Source organism: Haliotis asinina, chromosome 6 (assembly GCF_037392515.1).
Source record: "Haliotis asinina isolate JCU_RB_2024 chromosome 6, JCU_Hal_asi_v2, whole genome shotgun sequence".
In the NCBI taxonomy this organism is placed as follows: Eukaryota; Metazoa; Mollusca; class Gastropoda; order Lepetellida; family Haliotidae; genus Haliotis; species Haliotis asinina.
This window is the reverse complement of record NC_090285.1, coordinates 32,829,325-32,852,215: the sequence shown is the minus strand read 5'-3', so window position 1 is coordinate 32,852,215 and position 22,891 is coordinate 32,829,325. Positions and strand designations below refer to the sequence as shown.

General features: G+C 40.7%; 1 protein-coding gene across 1 annotated transcript; it reads right to left on the bottom strand.

The window, feature by feature from the left end:
• Positions 1 to 2,577: 2,577 nt before the first annotated feature.
• On the bottom strand, positions 2,578 to 5,987 carry LOC137287798 (uncharacterized). Its single transcript, XM_067820187.1, has 3 exons — positions 5,933 to 5,987; positions 5,612 to 5,731; positions 2,578 to 2,807 (listed from the first exon to the last, which is right to left on the bottom strand). Exons 1-3 carry the CDS (start codon positions 5,985 to 5,987, stop codon positions 2,578 to 2,580), a joined length of 405 nt encoding a protein of 134 aa, XP_067676288.1.
• Between the last annotated feature and the right edge of the window lie 16,904 nt (positions 5,988 to 22,891).

The following is a 22,891-nucleotide window of genomic DNA, read 5'->3' as shown; positions in this document are numbered from 1 at the left end:
TATACAGTGCAGTTGCTCATTATGCATCAGGATGTAACATATTAAGACATCAGAAACGTACAGCTTGCGTACTGGTCACCAGTATAACGACACCAATTGATTGATCGGGTTAGTATTGGTCTTCATGAACACATGATCGTTTACGTAACAGGAGACTAATGAGATCGGGTCGTCGGGCCCACTGACTTAGTTGATGAATGTTATCATATCCCGATTACATAAATCAATGTTCATGATGTCAGAGCAGGTTATTCAGAAATCACCGTCATATATCTGAGGGTGGTCTTGACTCATATACAAACAACATGCCTATCTTGATTTGCATGACGTTTGTCTGTTTACCAGATTGTGTGGTAAAGTTTGAAGGCATATGTTCCCGTTATGTGCGACCTAACTGGCCCACATGGGGCATCCTTTGCTTCATGACATTGGCGTATTCGCTTCCCCCTGACGATAGCTTCCTTCCCCGACTCGTTCGTGCAGTGGTAAAAAGTAATGGTCGCCATGTTCTAACTTCTGAAATGCACAAAATATCATTCCTTCAATAAATTAGTGATTTCCTCAACGGAAAACACAACTGAAGACATGCTGGGTGGTTGGCTGGTGGGTGGGTGGGTTTGTTTGCACTCAGCAATATTCCAAGTGTGTGTGTGTGTGTGTGTGTGTGGGGGGGGGGGGGTATGTGAATAATCGAGTCTGGACCAATTAAGTGGTCGACAGAAGGAGCATCAATCTACGCCACTGCGAAACAATGGTATATGTCAACGAGCGTACATTTTAAAGGCATACTTTTACAGCTAAATGCCAAGAGCGTTCTCTTCCTTGTCAGTAAATGTTTTGCGTTAACGTTGCTGGGCTCGAACGATTTATGGTGATAAACAGAAAGTGAAAATAGGAATGATCCCTAACAATATCTAAGATACGCACCCAAAGCAATCAAACATGCATCAAACCATCCTGGTTCCCGGGACCTGTTGCATTAACGCTCCGACACTGACCCTGGCAATCACTACCGGACATCACTGCTAGGCGACTGTAGAAAATTCGTCAACGGGTGATTAGAATGTTTTCACAGTATTTTCATCGACAATATGGCAAGTTGTGCGTCACCGAAACAACGCCCCATATGCTGGAAATAAACTGAACACCCAGTAACAGTAACCATAAAACGGCTGTTACCACATTCTATAAATGGTAATAAATCGATCTCATACATTACTTATTAATTCAATTATATATTTTTAACAATTCATGTGCTTTCGAATTGGAAGAATAATATTTATTAATTTTATTTATTTGAAACACATAATTTCAATAAAACATCCATATCTGTTCTTCAATTTTGCATCGGACGGATCATGGTGAATGCAATAGACATTGATCTTAAAAAATATGGATATGGACAATCACATGACTATCATATCTATAACACTGAATATACCCCACCCCACTCCAATCCCAGATATATCTGCAGTTTTGTTACGTAATGGGTAAACGGACAAATATTGATAACTGTGCGTGTTACACACAAACATATATTAATATACCTGACTGTATACTATACCTGCCACTTTGTTCTCAGTAAGATCAGTTGTCACCATAGCGACAGAATGTTGGAGTAACGCTGTGCGTGTTACAATCGCTCATTCACGTACTCTGAAGCATTGTGCCCACAAGGACGAGATCTCTTAAAGGGAAAAGCGAAATTATTTGTTATCTGCCTCTGCACTAGTTCCGTCTGAGCTTTACCTGATGTGTTTGTTAGTTTGAGACCGAAAGGCAAATGAAACATGATAGTCGTTACAATTCACAAGTAAAGTATTTATATATACATGGATGACAGTGTAACTATAGATCATCGAACGCTCATAATATCCCCAAAGTGTTGATGAATTACGTACAGGCGTAGGTCCTTATTGAACTATTTATGTTGAGAATGCTTAGAAATAAATTCTTATTAGAATCACATTACATGAAGAGAGGGGTATAGAGCTCACTGACGATTTACTAACATGCACTTGCCTTGTTGCGGGCATTTCACCTTCACCCTCACTTACCGTTGTATATTTACCGTCTAGATACTGTACGGTGTTATACGATTACCAATGTTAAAGAGATAACTTTGTCTTCGGAAGATCTGTGTTGAAGAATGCAATTTTCAATCCTGAGAATACCAGAAGTTTCATAGATATTTACCATGCCTACAGAATCATTTGGAATCATTTTATGACAACGATGTCATGATATGTGTTACTTCAGATGCGATATTCAACTCAGGTGATGTTTTGGTAACGTACATGTTTGTCAATTTGTCAACCCTTAATTCAAACTCGTGTTTTCTAAAATCGCAAACTACGTTCTTTATCCTAAGTGGAAGGGAACAAACAACAAATGTTAATAAGTATTAACTGTTTATTTGATAATATTGATATTCATTTCCTATTCAGTCAAGATTTTTTACATGGTGTTTGTAGAGAAGATTAGAGTACTGACTTGCTTTTCTAAAATCGATTTATCAAGATAAAATAGCATTGTCAAAGAAAGCTCGGTAGTCAAGAATAATATTAGTTTCTCTGTCTATTGCACACGTATAACCTTATAGGGGTTGGTCTTGAGTGAGAGATCGCCTTTGTAAAGGAGAATATCACGATCCTTGGATACCGTCGCCACCTTGGAGCTGGGTAATTCGAACTTGATCGCATAATCCAGTCTTCCCCTCTTCAAGTTAGCCTTCCATCCTCCTCGATAATTGTTTTTAGCGATTGCCACCTTGCCGTTTTCAGGGCCCATTTCTGTACCATACACTCCTGAAATTATTACAGATTGCTGATACAAGTACTGACACATGGGCAAAATATTTAGACAATGGCTAACGGGCGAGTGATCTTCCCCGTCACGCGTTAGTTATTGTTTTCGTTACCCATATCGGTTTTCGATCTATAAACGCTAATTTGAAAACAGCAGTTTCCTTGTAAGGAAACCCGCTATGCGTCTGGTGCGGCTTCATTTCATTGGCTGAAATCAGCCAATCAACGTTCGCCAAACGGTGTAACGTCCCCAGGGACGTACAGGAAAATACTGCCCTGTGTCGTCATTTCGAGTCAAACTGCCTATCAGACGTTGTGTGACCACAAGAAGCACGTCTAGATCGGTGGGCAATACCTCTGCTTACATGTAAGGTTCAAAGCTTGGTACACCTACACGCCGTCCATACAAAATCAGATTCCTTTGTACTTCAAAGGTATTGGTATTGTTTGGCATTGTTCAGATACCTAGAAAGCATTGCAACGGTCTCGCTTTCTTGCTTAATACTGTGACACGGTCAAATACATTTTAAACAAGAAAACAGTAATTTTGAAAATATACGGCATGATTGAAAACAGCTTCAGCGCGAAATTGCGGCAGTTTTATCTGTTTCCCTTGTTTAAGAACGTTTAAAGAAATATCCGCCAAAACGTCACGAAGAAAATACTTAAAGACCAATACAAGAAAGCGCAAAAGTATACGGCATCGATCACCATAAAGAGGCAAACGTTGCGTTTAATTTTGTCCTTCGATTTTGTGTGGAAAAGAGCGAATTATTAGAACTGAGTGCCTCCAATCGAAATATCGCCGTAGATCGTCTTGAAGCTTGGGAGTCACAGTCTGCAGTTGCCCGACATTTCCACAGAACCCCATGTCATGCCTTTGGCATGGGGTCGTTTCCTGCAGACCAAGTGTGTCCAACATCATCCGAGAAGCGACCGTCCAAGAGTTACCACCCATGTCAAGATCCCCATAGACCCACTCGCTTGCAGTGGTGTAGAGCCCGGAACTGGACGATGCTGAGCAGTAATTTACTGCTAAATGTGGTCATGCGAAGAACTGACTTTGTCTCCGTCTTCGGGACTCGCACGAAACAATGTCATGCCTTTGCGTGTGATCGTTTCCTGCACACCAAATTTGCCCAAGTTCGTCCGAGAAGCGGCCGTCTAAGAGTTACCACTCATGTCAAGACCGCCGTTGGCGCACTCGCTTGCAGTGGTGTAGGGCCCGAAACTGGAACCTTAAAAGCTGGACATGAGTCTGGTTCAGTGATAAACTCACGATTTGTTCTTCACCGGCGAGAAAAAAGACGTTTTGCCCCAGTTGCATTCTGCACGTTAACAGATTCTGTAGAGACAAGTGTCATGGTGTGGGATGAGATATTCAGCGCACAGCGATCTGATTTGACAGCAAACCGATGCAGCTACAAAGGTTATCGCATTGCAGGAAAAGTGGAACAAGATCGACTTACGCAGCTTGTCCCGAGACGGTGCTGAGTAGTAATTGCTACCAATTATGGCCATGCGAAGAACTCACTTTGCCGCCATCTTCGGGACTCACGCAGAATAATGGCTCCTAAATTAACGCAATAAATTCTTCTAAGAAAGGCTTATGTGTTACATTTTTAGTTAGTTAGTTAGTTAGTTAGTTAGTTAGTTAGTTAGTTAGTTACTTAGTTAAGAGAGAATATAGCTGTGTTTAGAGTGATAGATAATCTTATCTTCTAATTGTTTCGTTCGTTCGAAGTTCGTCACATCGAGGATACGTGTCCTATTTACCCCATGGGAACAATGCGTGAAGCCTAGTTTGGGTGTGCCCTTTTGTTTTGTGATATGTTGGTGGAACATTGCCAACAACGATGTAAACCCATACTCACGCACTCATTCACTCACTCTTTGATCTAAAACAATTCATCCACATGCTTGTACTTCTTTAATAATATCAGTTTTGATAAAAGGATGTATGTTCCAGCAAAAAGAAAAAGTTCCCTAAAACGTATCTAAACGTATTTTGGGGAGTCGGTCAAAAAGTAGTCAGCTTAACTTAGTCTATATTCTCCATATTCTATGTTTGAAAAACTTCCATTATTTTGAAGCAAAACCATATCTAAAATGTCACATACGTGAGTGTTGTTGTTAACGAGATATTAGTCATCGCAGCACACGGGGGTGTAATATTTCTTTTAAAATGCAGAAAATGGAAAACGATCTCTTGTTTGGTACACATGACAACAGATAATATGACACAAAGTATGTTCTGTACAGTATTGATCTATATTTACATTTAGTTTTTATGGATGTTCCTTAAGAACATCCCATTTTAATCTTCCCAAAACATTATGTCCAGATATATAGGAAAATACTGAAAGCTGGCGATGTGTGACCATTCTATAACCGGACTGAACCCTTGGCATCAAACATGAATAAGTGAAACCATTAGGATAAGTTATGTCCTTATGACGACCGGGATAGTGGTTAAGGAGGGTCGCTTTGTCATGTGATTGTAGTCAAACAAACTGAGGATCATGAGGCACGAACATGGCAAAATCAATATGTTTCAGGTTATCAGTTGTATACATAATATACATTTGAAAACAACGTATAGCATGTCTAAACATGAGATATAACAGTTGTAAATATAATGCATAATATTTCTAAAAATGATCTACAAAATAGCGCGCGCGCTCTCACATACACACACACACGCACGCTCGCTCACACACACACACACACAGAGCGAGTGTTTTCGGTGAGTCTACATTTTTGATGGGTAATATATAAAATATATATATACATGATATACCAACCATTTCCAAAATGTGCATATTTCGGGTTTTTGCTCTGTCGTATGAAGCCACTGCGTTGTATAGCATCTGCCCCTGCTTTGTTCGTGTAGTGGTAGAATGTTATGGCATACCCAGGCGTGACTGAAAGTATAATTCTCCATGAGCAATGAACGACGACAATCAGCCGATTATGCCTAACTCAGGTATAACTACTGTAGTCAATGTAGATGTAGACAGGAGTGCAGGTATCATGTTGTGTATGAAGTTTTCCTAGTATCTGTGTCAAATAACACCAATACTGAGGTGGCTGACATTCTTACAAGCAAGTCTCATCATACTCACGGGATATCAGCAAAAGCAATATCTGCAGACAGACTAACTGCGTCTTCAACTTCATCATTGCACTGTAAAAAAATATCGATAGTATTATTATACTCATTTCTACGCCAACTGCATAAAGGCGATCTGCGAATAATCTGGAAAAGTCCTGTGATTGAGGCCAAGTGTCAACAATGGCCTGCATTCAGCCACGTCGAGGATTCATTTCAGTCGCCTCTTAGGACAAGTCTGGTGACTGAAGTCTAACAGCTATTCCCTCCCGGAATACCCCACAGTGTGAATAATAGAGTCTGAACCAGACTACCCAGAGACAGGCGGATGTATTCAGTTCGGACTTGTATTCCATTCAGTAAGTTAAAAATATATTTACATGCTCGACGGAATGTCTAGAAGTCCAGAATTATACGAGTACCTTGGCTGTGGTATTCACAGTATCATCGTCTGCATTTACACACTTAAATTAATTTGATTTACGAAATATTGGTCGGTAGCTATGTGAGATGAGGGTAAGGTTAGATGTGACTTAACATTACGACTTAAAATCAATTACACATTTTCATATTTGTTGTGAATAGGCTATAGGCTTGATGTCTCTGCCACCCGACCCTTCAACATTAGCTTTACACTTCTTCTGAGTTTCCGTTACAATGAATGGTGTATCATATGTGGGTCTGGATAGTTCTTGTTATGAATTAACAGAAACAAGTTTGGGATGCCTCTTTTTCTTTTCGTAGTACAGCAATGGACACCACTTCCTGTGCAAATTGTTCGAATGGTGGTATCTCAGGACACGGTTACCCCTTCGTGAACACCCGGTGTCGTCCAGAACTTTCAGTGGATAATTTTTACTATAATTTGTTCAGCCATTTGGCCAGCGACGCCATGTTTGATGTGTTTCGGGAGATAACCAAGACTGGACATTCTCTGGCGTGAGCACTTTAGGTTTCACTGATTGCACGTGAACCAGTAGCCAATCAATGAAATGGTTTCTGTCAAACGCATAAAAGCGTCTTCTTTTCTTCTGGTTTAAGAATTGTTTTGATCTCCATCAGTTATGATGAATCATTTCTTAAAACATTTAAGCAGATATTGGCTGGTGTAGTGACAGAGTGAAGTCGGTACTTTTGAAGTGTTTGTGCTAAAATAACTGTGAGTGCTACGAATCACAGCTTTCAATTTTGTTTAAACTCGGTAAGAGGTCAGCATGTTAGAAGATACACACGTATTGATAATGGCGGCGTTCTCTATGTTTCATAATTTTAAAATTATGCTTGAAAATGCTTTGAGTTTAAAACATGGAATGTTACTTTTTAAATCGATATGTTATAACTTATAATGACCATTCACGATGCTGGAATCAACTTTCCCAACCAGTAGTTGTGTATGGATAGTTTTATTCACTACATAGCTGTTTTATTCACGTATGTTGAGGCCACCCTGGGTATAAGGTATCATTGAAGCGTGTCATTTCAAAAGTAATCACAAAAACAGCGGACTTTCTGCTGGATCGGATAAAGACTGTCAAAATGTGTGTGTGTTCTGCTGTGATTTTGTAAAGTTTGCCCTTCAAATATTAGCTGAAGTTATCAATATTAATCGATGCCAAGAATATACGATGCAAATGGAAATGTTCACTTCCCATCAACAAATGAAACAATATACTTGCAACTTAAAGGGAGACAATTCTCGACCAGTCGTATAAATAAGACTGTGCAGAGTTTCGTCCCTTAGACATGACTCAAAATAAAGTCCGGCACTGGTTTCCAGCCCCATATTTACTCTGAAAATACTTCGAAATTTCACACTGTCATAATCATCACTAATATAAGTGATTGGTAAATGTTGACTGAATAAGAAAAATCCACATTGATTTAATTGGTTTTGTTGTCATTAACACATCTGCCACGAACATCGCAGAATAGTTACTTTATAACATATATACTTGGTTAGTTGCACAAATTCTGCACAGTCCACTCCTTCTTCCGCCTCCTCAAACAGCTTCTCTGTCACCAATATCCATTGTACTGATAGTATAATAAAATCAATTCTTACCTTGATCCTCAGTCCAACAAGCTCTTAAACATTCTAATAAATCAACAGATTTATATATGTCTAAATGAACGGAACATCTGCTATCAGTCAAAATACTATTCGCACGTACTTAATATTTGTCATGGCGATTAATCCTGAACATCAAAATCTACTGAACTGTACCAACACACACTAAAGATTAAATCAGCAACCTGTGACACGTCGAGCCATTAATACATAGAGTGACTGAGAATTTGTGCCAAAGTAAACCATAGTTTACAGTTTATTTTTTGTGTCAAATGACATAAATGTGTTTTTGTCACCAAATGACAAAGTCACAGTGGTACCAGATGTTTATATATTCTGCATCGTGTGAAGAAACCGCTGGGTTGTCTCTTTGTCAAGTGTGATTTACGACTTATTGACCGTGACGTTTTTCAGTATTAGAACTTCAACTTTAGTGTAACATTCATTGCAATGTTCTGTCTGATCAGTGAAAACATAAAACCATGTCTGATTATATTGTACTGAGGTAATATCATTAACCACAAATGTTCTTAAAAGTATTAAACGCTGCACCGAGGTCCCCTTTAAGTGTCCTTATGTTGCGTGTACGGGTTGCAAGGGGTAGCTATAATTATGAGTGAGTGAGTTTAGTTTTACGCGGCACTCAGCAATATTCCAGCTATATGGCGGCGGTCTGTAAATAATTGAGTCTGGACCAGACAGTCGAGTGATCAACAGCATGAGCATCGATCTGCGTAATTGGGAAAAGATGACATGTGTCAACCAAGTCCTGACCACCCGATCTCGTTAGTCGCCTCTTATGACAAACACAGTAGCCTTTTCTGGCCAACATGGGTTGCTGAAGGGCTATTCTACCCCGTATCTTCACCGGTCTACAGTCATAAAAAGCCCTGGCTTACATATGATCGTTGCTGAAAAGGTTGGGCAACGCACAATACGATCTAAACATAAAGCTTTACATCACATCAGGTGTACACAAAAAACGTGGCTTGCTACGCCCCTGTTTTGTAATTGCAAAACACGTGTTTGCACTTATACATTATGATGTGTCCGGATGTGAACTCCAAATGGCTGCTAGTTCATCGAGTTTTACACTCACTGTTTTTCTGAGTTGCTCTGAATGAAGTCCTTCACCTCATCGCGCACTCGTCATTAGGACACGGGGCAGAAGGCCCAGCTGTTCGCCGGAGTCCCAAACTCAAATCAAGGGTTCCCAATCAAGGATTGGAGGTTGCTAAATGTCTTGGCCGCATATGATCTTGATGGTTTAATACCTACATAACTTGGAGTTTCCTCCCACGTTAAGATGGCATGATATGACACAACTGATGCACACTTCAAAACGGCGTCAAACACTCCTCTTGAACCACTGCTGGCGACCACATCAGCACCAGGAGGAGCCACGGCTCAAGTAAGCGTTTTGAACAGGAGGAACCGTCCTCAAACTTGACTTCCAGGATAACCCAAAGATGTTTGTATGTGGTTCATATCGGCCAACTGTGAGGAAGGGACGTCTGATGGGACGATATTCTCAAAGACCACCACCCTACTTCATGGTGGTAAGGCTGAAGAGTCTAGTCCAATCCTTCGGCTTGGGTCAGGGAATTGTGTCCTGCCAGACCAATTAGGTCACGGACATTGGTCTTCTTTGGTCTCTGGATGGGCCTGTACTTCAATGCTCACTCTGTGGTAAGTGTTAAAGTTATCTCGTATGTTGCCACACGATACGCCAATTGGCCATCATGTGTTGCTAGTGTTGACAATGTTTTTGTATTGTCCACTTTTAAGTCAGTTCAGGAAACTATAGAGGAAAAACTGCAAAAATGAATAACATACCCCAGTGTGCTTGGTGTCTTCGCAGTTCCTAATCAGACCACTGTAGCTTTAGAGCTATTGTGTGAATCACATTGTCAGCACCATTCACCATACTCCCATCTCCTTAGCTGTAGTTTTCAACACCATTCTCCCACATCCTTAAATGCCACTGCGACCATTCCCATCTCCTAAACTGCATTTGTCAACACCATACTTCTACCTTCTTAAATGCAACTGTCAGCACCATTCGCCATACTCCCATCTACTTAACTGCTGTTGTCAACACCATTTACCATTCTCAAGTACAGAAAACCAAACACACTTTTATTCTTTACACACTATTATTCTTTGCATTTTCATGAAACATGTTTAGTTTCAAACTATCACTATACCTGACAAATGAACTACCAGTTCACTAGTTCAAAAATATATCGTGACAAAAATGTGCCTGATTAATTAAAGGTCACATGCAACGTAAAACACAACTTTGCAGATTCTGATAAGGATTTACTTATCATAACAATTCATCAAAAATTAGAATTCAGCTTGTAAAGTTGTAAAAAACGAGATGTGAAAAATCCCGCGAAATCGGAGTTCAAACGATTCGCTAATTTTCCCCCAGCGCTGGGGAAAAAGTGTTTTCAACAGCTATGCGGCGCTGCGCTCATAACGCATGCGCAGTGAGTAGGTTCGCGGAGCTTGAAACAGTATGTCTGCCCGGAGTATGAGGTCGTTAGCAGTAATCTAATCTTGGTTGTATACATAAACAAGAAAATAATCTACTCGTTACATAAAAAAACATGTTGATTATGACAAGCAGATTCTGTCACAGAGAAAACTCAATGTCTGGTTTATTGACACCTATTTGTATGTCTGCCTCCCTGCTATTGACAATATTCACTGACCATTTGCAAATTGAAACTAACACCTATTGGCCTTATAAGCCATAAACAAAGAGCCGGCTAAGGGCATCGGCAATGAACCACTGGCCAATGACAAGGCGTCTATACACATGAGTGCAGACCTACCGGCTATGGCTGGGTTCGGTATGGCGGCTACATCGTTTCAAAAGAGGTAGAACCAAGTACAAAATACTGCACTTTTGATTTGCGATTATGTGTTTATAACTTTGTTTACTTTTTTCATAATCACCATTGCATTTTATATATCATGACCAACTGATGACAATGTTTTAATTATGTTAGATTTTAATTTAAGTTAATTATGGTAAAATTTAAGTAAATGGTTCTTAAAATAAACTGTAAACTATGGTTGTAAACTTTGGCACAAAATGCACAAATATGCCATAACACATAAAAACGTCTGACAAACATATCCTCATAAAAAATATATGTTAATAATGGCTATTTATGAAATGCCTCTTTCAACACACTTGTGAATGTTCGAAGTGCTGACATACTATTTTATCCCAGATAATCCAAGCTGCATGTGAGTTTCTATAATGTTAATATTCATATGACCTATCCCACTGGGTACCCATTTTTCTGCCGAGTGAACAGAGGCAATTTTGAACAAATCTAAGGAAGAGATCTCATGTATCACATGTGCCTCATTGTGGGGCAGGACTGAAGTCCTAGAAACTCTAGCAGTCAAGCTGCCGAAAACGGTCACCAGTCCAAGAACTTTCTATGCCCGACGTTGCTTCAACGGATGTGTGACCTGGGTTCTATGCAAAGTACCACAAACTAACACCACATATTTATAATCAAAGCGTCATATATTGTCAGATGTTTGTGGTTCCACCTACCCTACATTACATTTCAAATTTTCTATAACATGCATCTGTGTGTTCAGAAGCATTTCTTCCAAAATATCTTTCCTTTCCATGATTTGGATTGACTTTGACACGCGCAAATTGACATTTCGGAGTATGTGGTTGGTACTTCTGGGACTTCATTCACTTTTGTTTTCATAGTAATGTTTAGCCGTCAACATGAAAGCTTCAGCTTTCATCATGTTAGATCATTATGACAGACCAGTAATCAATTGCAAGTAAGCATAGTTCCAATAAATAAAAATGTCATCGACTTTGAAATTTCAAATGTTGGTTACATTGTTTTCCTTTGGAATGTATACATATGGAAATTAATTAAGCAACACCAAATTCAAAGACACATAAAAACTTAACAAAGTTTAACGAAGTAATTTTGATGATTGATTATTCAATTTTGATGTATTGACATACAGCATGAGCTTTTCATGGGTTGATATGACGCGCGTGAAGCTTGCACAGCGCACGTGCATTGCTTTAACCTCAACTTTCGAAAAATGCACTTTTTCCCTGGGGTGTTTACAAGCGCAGGTTGTCGATTGCATTCGGTTTTTCATTCATTTCAATGTCATGGCACGTAGGAAATTATCAGAGGCCACTCGTTGGCAAATAATCGGCATGAGGAATGCTGATATGTCTCTAAGACAAATCGGGACTCAAATCGGACGACATCATTCCATAATTTCAAAACTTTTGAAAAAATACCGGGCCACTAATGAAGTTAAAGACCTGCCTAGACCAGGAAGACCCAGGAAGACCACAGTCCGGGAGGACAGAGCTTTACTGAGACTTGTACGGCGCAGGTCCTTCGACTCGAGCTCTCGGTTGAGACAGGAGTGGCTTCCAGGGAGACCCATCTCGAACAGGACTGTTCGGAATCGTCTGAAAGCTGCAGGATACCGGGCAAGGAGGCCAATCAAGCGACCCAGACTGTCTCCAGCCCATAAGGCAGCCCGACTGGCCTGGTGTAATGACCGTTTGCACTGGAACATTGCCTCTTGGAGGAAGGTCCATTTCTCAGATGAGAGCCGGTTCTTGCTGCACATGGTGGACGGTCGTACTCGGGTCTGGAGGCAGAGGAACACAGCAATGGCTCCACGGAACATCCAGGAGACTGTGGCCTTTGGGGGAGGTTCCGTTATGGTATGGGGGTGCATTTCCATGAACTGCAAGTTGGATATCATTACCATCCGTGGCAACCTTAACGGTGTTCGTTACCAACAGGAGGTTCTTGACAGGGCTGTGGTACCTCATTTTGAGAACCATCCTCTGGCAACGAGACCCATATTTATGGACGACAATGCTAGACCTCACAGGGCGCATGCTGTAAATGATTTTTTGCGGCAAAATGCAATTGACAGAATTCCATGGCCTGCCATGAGCCCTGACCTCAACCCCATTGAACATTTGTGGGACTTTATTGGCCGTCGTGTGAGGCAGAGAGACCCACCAGTCCATAATCTCAACGAATTGACGGCTGCCCTGCATGAGGAGTGGAACAGGATCCCCCAGAATCAGATCCGGAGACTCATCCAAGGAATGAGGAGGCGTCTGGAATCGGTGGTGCGTGCGCAGGGAGGACACACTAGATATTGATGAAAGTCGGTGTGCAGACTCTCAGATGACTGTTCTTTCTTTCCATGTGACATTTGTGTTAATACACCTGACAACAACGTCTGTGGATGAATAGTAAATTGTGTCCATTTTTTCATGAATTTAAGACAGTTTTAAGAATTTGGATTTCGTTGCAATAAAGCAAAGTCTTGATACTTTTTCCCTTTAAGTTGTTTGTCAGAGATCGTCTGTTGAATAAAAAAGTGTCAAACTATATCAACCCGGCATATTTTGATTGTCAGAACACTTCAAAGTTGCTCCAATAGAAAAAATTGGGGTGTTGCTTGATTAATTTCCAGGTGTATATAACACACAACTCATTTGATAACATGTAATTATGATTAAATGAAAGTATGAATCATGATTGCAGTTGAGCACACTGGCAACATCTTTGTATCTGTGTCCATGTTCATAGGGAATTTAAATAATATACAACAATCAAAGGCATGCTAATTCTCATTTCAATGGCTGTAAAGTCACTATCTTATTGAATGCATCATATTACAGCAAAGGTGTCCATCCACACTCAGTTTATTAATCACCTTCTCCCAAACTCTTATTCAAAATCACACTCGCCAACATCACAAAGCCACACGTCCAGCTATCGCCGTAGACTGTACTGAAAGCAGCAAGAGTTGCTAGGTTGTTGTGTGCCAACTAAATGCAGCGGACTCTGAAACACAACAGTATCTCTATATCAGGCATTCAAGTGATGACATAACAAAACTGAACAGTTTTGTCATGGTGAACAGATAACGTGTCTGCATGGAATGAGAGTTGGCCAGTCATCGTTTAGCATAAGCTGTTGTGCTACGCCCTGCTGGCCTAAACTAACTAACACTTGAGGGGCAAGTTTGGCCAATGGCCATAATGTGTAGGAAAAGGCACACAACTAATCCTTGAAGATCCAAAAGCTGAATTCTTTTTTAACAGATAAATATCTATGAAATTTGGATTATTCCCTTAAGGATTTGGAATTCGCTGTTGCCATTTACAAGCTTAAATGCTGATTGGTTCGAGGGTTTGGGCAAGAGCAAAAACCAATATGCATGCTTAAAATAGAGATAAAAAGAACGAAAATTAAAAATAAGCAATGACATTTGTAAATGTACACAGCTGTATCACTATGCTGCTCAATTATACCCAGGTTCAAGAACCATTTCATGCTCCAGATTAACTGTCTCACTTTCCCCATTTCACAGGTAGTTTTTCCAAGTGGATACAAAATATGATTTTTCTCATTGGGTTCTAAACTAAAGTAGAAGATGTCAAAAAAACTAGTCCAACAGAAAAGCTTGAGAGTTTCCACAGGCTGCACTTACTGGTTGAGGTAATGAGTCTGTCGGCTGACAGTCAAATCTCTGAAGAAACGTTGCTATGAACATGTGGATCTCCAGCAGGGCATACACAATGACACATATCTGACTGTGGCATGTTGTTTCCACCCCAAGCACAGACAGAGCATGACTTGACTGTCCATTCAGATCAAAAAGTCCCAAGATATAATAATTCCATTTTTTTTAACTTGAAGGCTAGACATAATCCTTAGAAACTGATATCATCTTTCACAAACAGTACACAGTTCAAGCACCCATACATTTATTAAAATCTGGAGTGTACATAGAGTTATTTAGCAACTTGCATTGAGTAATGGTACAGTTTCGTTAAAAATATTCTACCAACTGAGCTAAACATTTTTTACTATACTCAAATTTTGAAACGTTTAGAAAACCCTTGGAAGGACCTTGTCCAGAACCCCCATTCCCTATACTACTCCAGGGGTTTACTGTCTATGTGACTAGCAGTTATAACAACATGTGCAACACATCACCCTCCAGGGCACTTGTAACGGCCTCCTGCAAACGCTATAAACCCATCTTCATCAAGTTCCAACAATCTCTTTAATTGTACTTGATGCATCGTTTCAGTATGGATTCATATACCCTTGTCAAACAAAATCATATACATTAGAAAAAGTTGGTATCCATAAAGAATATAGAGAGAGATATTGGGTTTTGTAAATACATGTTCTCTGAATTTGCGTTCGATCCAATCAAAAATCATCTCAGTAGAGATGAACCACTGATGGCTGGAAACTGTCATTCGTCCAAGTGCAAAGGACTTAAAACTGACAAGAGTTTGCACCAGTTTCCGTCAGATTCAGTCATCAGAGACAAATGGATGTAGTTTGTTTGCATCCCACAGACATAAATGCATGCCATGTGTAAAAGTATCACACCTGCCTAATTACATAATGCGGCAGAGTCAGGACTCTGGTGCACGAATCATAAATCAATGTATTTTGTTTATGGCGTACAGCCTGATAGGTGTTAAGTTCAAATTGCATGTGGTCAATGATTGAGTGAGTGAGTGAGTGAGTTTGGTTTTGCGCCGCTTTTAGCAATATTCCAGCAATATCACGGCGGGGGACACCAGAAAAATGGGCCTCACACATTGGGTCAATGATTGAAGTTGTGTATTGCATATTGTCTTTAGCAGACAGTCAGGCAGACATATAGGTGTCAATAAAATTTCTGAATGTAACGAGTAGATTATTTACTTGTTTGTGGACACAACCAAGATTAGACTACTGCTAACGACCTAATACTCCAGGCATGCATGTTGTTTCAAGTTGTTTCACTGAGCAATAACAACACAACTAAGTAATGGTCTATTGCTTATGGAATTTAGAGTTGACCAGCACAACAACTGGGAATAGGAATTCAGTCACCAGCAACTGTCTTCTTGCACGGTAAACAGATGACAGATGGAGAGAAACAACTGGAATTAGTAAACCGTATGGTCACAGTGCAGTGCAATGTAGTGCAGTGTGTATGTAAGGTGTCACATATGTCAAACTTGGGATTTCTCTTTCTTAGTAAAGTACAAATTCTAGTACTTTTGTGGTTGAGTCCCATCCGGAATTCGAGCACGCACCCTCAGAGTCAGGCACCTAATCGCCAGCACTCAAAGTCAGCCGTCTAGCCCGCTCAACCACCGCCACTTCCTAAAAATGAAAAGTCGGACAACTGATAGTCTAAACTGCGTAGTTTGTGTACCCGTCTGACGTCTGAAGTTGGCAAGGCTCCCACTGCCGAAAGCTATGATTACACGATGCCGTTTAGAAAGTGGTCAAATGCAACACATGTCATATTTGGGATTTCACTTTCTTAGTAAAGTACAAATTCTAGTACTTTTCGGTTGAGTCCCATCCGGGATTCGAACCCGCACCCCCAGGTGTCACTGTGGTACAAGCATTACTGAGTTAAAACCCCTAATTAAAGTTCAGTCCTGTAAATGAAACCTGTGCATTGGCCATTTCAAATAACAGCAAGATGCAGGCACTGTTTCAGCAAACCCTTCCTCCTTCCTTCCTTCCTCAACTTGTGGTGGCTCTGTCATCAGCAGTCCGTAAAGATTCCTCACTAGGGGCACCATTACATAACCGGGATGTGAATGACTACATTGAAGACCAGACATTGATTACAGGTTGTGGGATCTTTATCTCTATTGACAGGCACAGCTTTGAAGAATAAAAACCAAGTTCAGGATAAACTGATAAATATATATAATTATATACAATCATTGCATCTTGCATATTATTTCTAACATATAAGGAATAAATCTAACATCTAATCATTGCAAACATAAGCACAATAAATAATGCGGCAATAGTAATACTGCCATTAACACGGTGACTGAAACCACCAAGAACAACTTACAGGGCTCGCTATGTGTAACATGTACTGAACCTGAACAGAGAGGTTATGGGATTCTGCCGATTGTGTATAACAATCACGGCGTGGGCCGGCACACAAAACATTTCTTCACGACGAAAAGACAAGACGAGACTGATGCACACATGAAGCACGGACGCCCCACTTACAGTAATCTCCTCTGGCTCACCGCGGCACGCGTGATGCACGGGTATCAGACTAATTAAACGGACCGTCCGTCTCATGTTTATATCTCATATTCCTCTCCTCCAGTAGGGTTTAAGATTACAAGATCTTTACAAACCAAATTATTTTTACGTCGTGTATGAGCTGTTTTAGAATTTACACACAGAAAATCAAAGATTTTACTCACAACACAACCTGTCTGAAAATGTTTCTTACGAGATCTAGGACCAGTCAGAACTTTAACTGCAACGTTATCACCTATTTCAAAGCTTCGCGACACGTATCTTCTTGACGTTCCTGTTTGGCTTGAACATGTTTCTTTGAACACTCATGTCTGCTACTTCCTCCCCTCCAGAAGAAACACTACTGTAGAGACGACACACGTCACTTGATCTGGCGAAATAAGGTGATGCTCCAGTTGGTCTGTTTGGACACGAATTGTGAGCCAACACGATTTCGGGTAACACCTTGTCCCAATTCTTTTCACTGTTTGCCGCTTTCAGCATTGGTGACTTCAAAGTTCTGAGCACAACACCCCAATGATCCATGAAATCCTTAAATTCAACGGACGTGAAAGTTGAACCATTATCAGTGTGTAGTGTATGTGGCGGTCCAAAGATGGAAAACAGTTTTTCAAGCACATATTGCTGACGAAGAGGTAGCTGATCGTACGGGAAATGCAAACACCATACGTGTCAGATCATCCAAACATGTATACACGTACTCAAAACTTTTCGATGATGTAGGGAGTGATCCTACAAAGTCACAGTGGATAATTTGCCAAGGTACTGAAGCTGTCCGAGTTTCACCAGTGACACCAGTGACAGCAGCACAGCATGAGGACCCTCAATGCATGCTGAACACTGACTGACGTATTCTCGAACTTGTCTCTGTGTAACTTATCAGTCATCCTTGCTAAATTCCATGTACGTATCACACCAAAATGAGCAAGATCATGAGCACGCTTGATAACAGCACATTGTTTGTCTGTTGATAAGGCAGAGATAGGTAATTCCTCTGAATCGTCCACTGGAATCTTGACAGAATGTCACTTAAAATGTTATCTTTCCCGGGTATATATTCTGCATCAAACTGATAATTCGAAAGTTCTAAATACCATCTTGCGCATTTATCAGATTTTGATGACATAATAAATGTCAAAGGCCTATGGTCTGTTTTGATAACAAACTTTCTACCATAAGTATATTCTTCAGGATTGCCAAGATAAGTGCCAAAGCTTCCCTGTGCACAGTGGAATAATTCCGTTCAGTTTTTGACAACGTTTTTAAAGCATAAGAAACAGGATGATCATTCTGCAGAAGTACCCCTGCTAAACCTGATTTACTGTCATCTGTCTGAACAATAAATGCAGGAGCATTAGGACTAAAGTCAGGGCACAGGAACCCGACATCGCACTGTACGTTAAAACGTTAAACATAGACCATAGATCTACACGCTCGTCGTATATATTAATAGAGTAAAGGAGCAGCAGCTGCCATATTGGATTCCGATTTCAGGCTGAAATGTACGCTAAGAATTTGGTGACATTCGAAACTCTCAATTATACATTTCCACACACATCCTGCCTGATTTCCATGACATAACACCCATTTTATTAACTTTAATACGTCCTCAAACTCGAAAACCAAAGTAAAACACCTCTGGGGTGAACGTTATCCACCACTCGCAGCCTCTCGAGCGATCCTATTGGTCCCCTGAACAAAAGTAATTTTTCCAGAACAAGTTCATTACATTCGCGCAAAATTTAGAATCGTTCTGCTGCTCCTTTACTCTATTAATATATACGATGAGCGTGTAGATCTATGGTCTGCTATATCGGGCTCCTGTGAGTCAGGGTGTGCTAACACTGGCGCCTTAGTGAGAACAGCCATAACTCTGTCAAACGCCAAACATACGCACGAGATTCTACTATGCGACTGAGTGGCAACATCAGATCGGAAAAGTTGGGAATAAATCTATCAATGTTATGTAGCCAAAGCACGAAACGACCTCACTTGCTCCCATGTACCAGGAACTGGATAATTCCAAACCGCCTCAATACCTTTCTTACCAGGACCAACTCCACTAGCAGAAATTGTGAAATCAAGATATTCTGTTGTATCCATGAAGAAATGACACTCGGAAGGTTTTAATGTCAAACCAAGAGACGTCATTCGCCCAAACACCTCACGTAACACTGACAAATATTCATCGGCGGTGGACTAATGGACACACACATAGTCCCAATACACCAAAACATGATCTTTCGACTACCAACTCAGGACAAGATGCATAGTGCGTTGGAATGCTAAAAGAGCAGTTTTAAGCCAAAACACATACGCGAGAATTGCCAGACACCAGACGACGTCTCAAATGCAGTCAAGGACCTTGGCGTTTCATCCAAAAACAATCTGGTTATGAGGAGAGTTCATGTCAAGAACACTTAAATATTTTGAATGTTTAAATCTCATCAGTGCCTCATAAGGAGTCATTAAAGGAAAACGTTCGTCAAGCAGCTGGCCATTCAAATTTCTCAGGTCCAAACAAAATCTTATCAGCCTTCTTAATTTGTGAAATGATAGCTGATGTTGTTACGGTTAAGAATTTACCGTGACAAACGATGTAAGAAATCCCCCTGTGAACCAGCAAAACAGAACAAAGACAAATCGTAAACGTTCAAATTCTGTATTATTATGCAACGAGAGCAACGTATACAGAGTCACAAGTCAATAGCCACAATGCTGATTACAAATTCAATACAAATGAAACAAAATCTAAGGAAATGGGTCACAAGATATAATATATCAAACTCACCAAAGTCTCAGTACGAGAGTTAATCAACTATGCAGAATGTAAACACAGCGATCGGTCTGACAGCAGATAATGTAGATTCAGACGTTGTCGGGTTTTGATGATCAAGCGTTGTCAGTGATGTATATCCTCCAGTTAATATGAATGAGTGTCGCCCTCAACACAGCAAACAGCCTTTTTATATATACTAAGTCATTTCCGAAAGTTCGGGCACTAACGAACATTGTCAACACTGTAGAATACCCTCGAATAAGTCTACCCGAAGTAAACACAGAGAAAACTAAGAGCAGATAAATTCCGGAAACCCAGAATCCTAAAACTGTTGAGCATCTATTAAAACGAAATGTGACCCATCATAATTATTATTCAAAATACTAAACATTGTGACCCAATAATAATTATTACGTAATTAATAACAAAATACACAGAAAATACACACTCGTAACAATGTACTTGGTTCCACTATACCTTGATCAACCATTGATTTAGTTTGCTCATCAACGATCTTATCTACATGAGGACCAAACCGCTTGCGACGCTGTGTAACCTTACTCAAATCTGCATCCGGTTTAAGTAAGCTTGAATGTATAGCCATTCACATTGCCTAAACCTGTAAACATTGTATCTTTGTATTCTCGGAGCAGTGCTATTAACTTTTCCCGATGTAAATCATCCACGGGTCCTATGTTAAACGTAAGATCGCTTAACTCGCTCTGTTTCGAAGTTTAGGGAGCATTTGAACAGACAGAATTCTTTCACTCTCGAGCCTTACCAAGAGTCTGATATCTGTACAGCTCCTTACTCACTGGTTCTGGAGTCATTACTAACGCACACAGATTCCTCGAGCTAACAACAGACCTGGCTATAAACAATGTCTTGGTTTCAAAATTCTCATTACGTTCAATCATCATCTGTTCACCATCACCCAGGTTCCGATTAACACCCGCAACACTTTCTGACACCTTGGTTGTGTAACAACAGATTCAGTCAAATGTACAGTGGCAACCCTGTCACTAGACTCGATTAAGTTACCAAGTTTGACTTCATTATGCTTAGGTACAGAGTAGCACCATCACATTTTGGTAAGAAATCCTAGCCAAGCAGAACATTGTCGGTTTTGTTTTCCAACACATGGAAAGTACACTCGCAGATACTACCGTCAATGCAAACACACGCATTAACTGTACCGACAGCATCTAATGTCTCGCCAGATAAGCTCTTAAGCTTCGTCTTCGTTTCCTGTATGGACACACCACTAGGAAAAGCCGTCTCCGACGAGTTAACACTAATGCATGACACACACGCACCCGAATCAATGACTGCTTGCGTACTTAGCCTACCGATTTCAACAAGCAGAAGGTTGCACAATATTCACGCTCTTACGACAGAATCGCGTAATGTGACCTCGGATACCACACTGTTAACACTTCCTCTCATCATGCGTACGTCTCCCGGTACTCGATGCACCACGTGACCCAAAGGATGGTGACATAACACCAGAATGTGCACCCACCTCACTAGAGGCTAAGAGTAATCTAGTACGACAATCTTTCTCCTTATGACCAAGTTTTTTGCCAAATGAACATTTGATACGCAATACTGCAGCATTATCACAGTTTTTCTGAGACCCAGTATCTTGTAAGCGATGAGTTCAATCTACAAATTTGGGCAGTTTAGCTTTCTGACAAACAATGGCCTGTAAATGATCCTTAACTGATTTGGAATACAGACCATCATAGACACGCTGAGCACATTGTACTTCCCTATTTGATTAAGCAAATGAAGGATAAGCCTCGTGCACTTTTAAAGCCAAACGATGTGCCAAGTTATCAATGGTTTCAGAAACATTTTGTGACAAAGTATGGAAATCACTTTCTGCATTTTGTTTACGTTCAACAGTTCTGTCAGTTTCTTTTATCAAATACCTCTTGAAAGTTTCAAAGTCAGATTTTAATTCAGAGGGGCAGAGACCAAACACTCTAGCACAAGTGCAAGGCCATGAAATTTTTGTCTTGGACTCCAACCAAATTCCCAGGCTTTTATTTCGTAAATATTAGACATCTATGCAGAAGATGTCATTTCCTTTGGGTCAGAAACTGGCATTTTAAAACCTCCTCCGAAAGTACACGACTGGTCAGCATTCTGGGAGCCAGCTGCCTTTTCTCCCCCGGGGACGGACATGTTAGCCTCACTCAGCGTTGAACACTCAACAAAAATTGCGACGATGATAATGAACAAAGTCAGTTTTTCACTCTCACGTCGGGTTTTCATCTGTTGCAACTTCAATTTTCTTTACCGTTACCACCTAATGTAAGGGATAGCAATCAAGGCGCCGGCCGGCACACAAAACAAGACGAGACTGATGCACAGGGAGCAGAACAATTACCCCCGGAACAAATGCCACCTAGGGCAATTCCCACCTAGGACAATTCCACCTTGGACAATTCCCACCTAGAGCAATTTCCACCTTGGACAATTCCCACCTTAGACAATTCCCACTTAGGGCAATTGTCACCTAGGGCAATTCCCACCTTGGACAATTCCCACCTAGGACAATTCCCACCTCGGGCAATTCCCACCAAGGACACTTCCCACGTAGGACAATTTCCACCTTGGACAATTCCCACCTTGGACAATTCCCACCTAGGGCAATTCTCACCTAGGACAATTCCCACCTGGACAATTCCCTCCTAGGACAATTCCCAACCACTCCATTACCTCCCGGACAAATGCCACCCAGGGCAATTCCCACCTTGGACAATTCCCACCTAGGACAATTCCCACCCAGGGCAATTCCCACCTAGGACGATTCCCACCTAGGGCAAGTCCCACCTAGGGCAAGTCCCACCCAGACAATTCCCAACCCAAATTAAAGTAACATGAAGAACATAGTTCAGCTTCAACATTTACTCATTTTAACATATGTACCATATAACAATATTCCATATGAAACAAACATGAACCTTCTTC

Coding starts and splice junctions, on each gene's coding strand:
- LOC137287798 (XM_067820187.1), bottom strand. CDS start 5,987: ATGAAGTTGAAGACGCAGTTAGTCTGTCTGCAGATATTGCTTTTGCTG. Junction 5,732..5,932: donor ATTGCTTTTGCTGATATCCC/GTGAGTATGATG, acceptor TTATACTTTCAG/TCACGCCTGGGTATGCCATA. Junction 2,808..5,611: donor ATATGCACATTTTGGAAATG/GTTGGTATATCA, acceptor TAATAATTTCAG/GAGTGTATGGTACAGAAATG.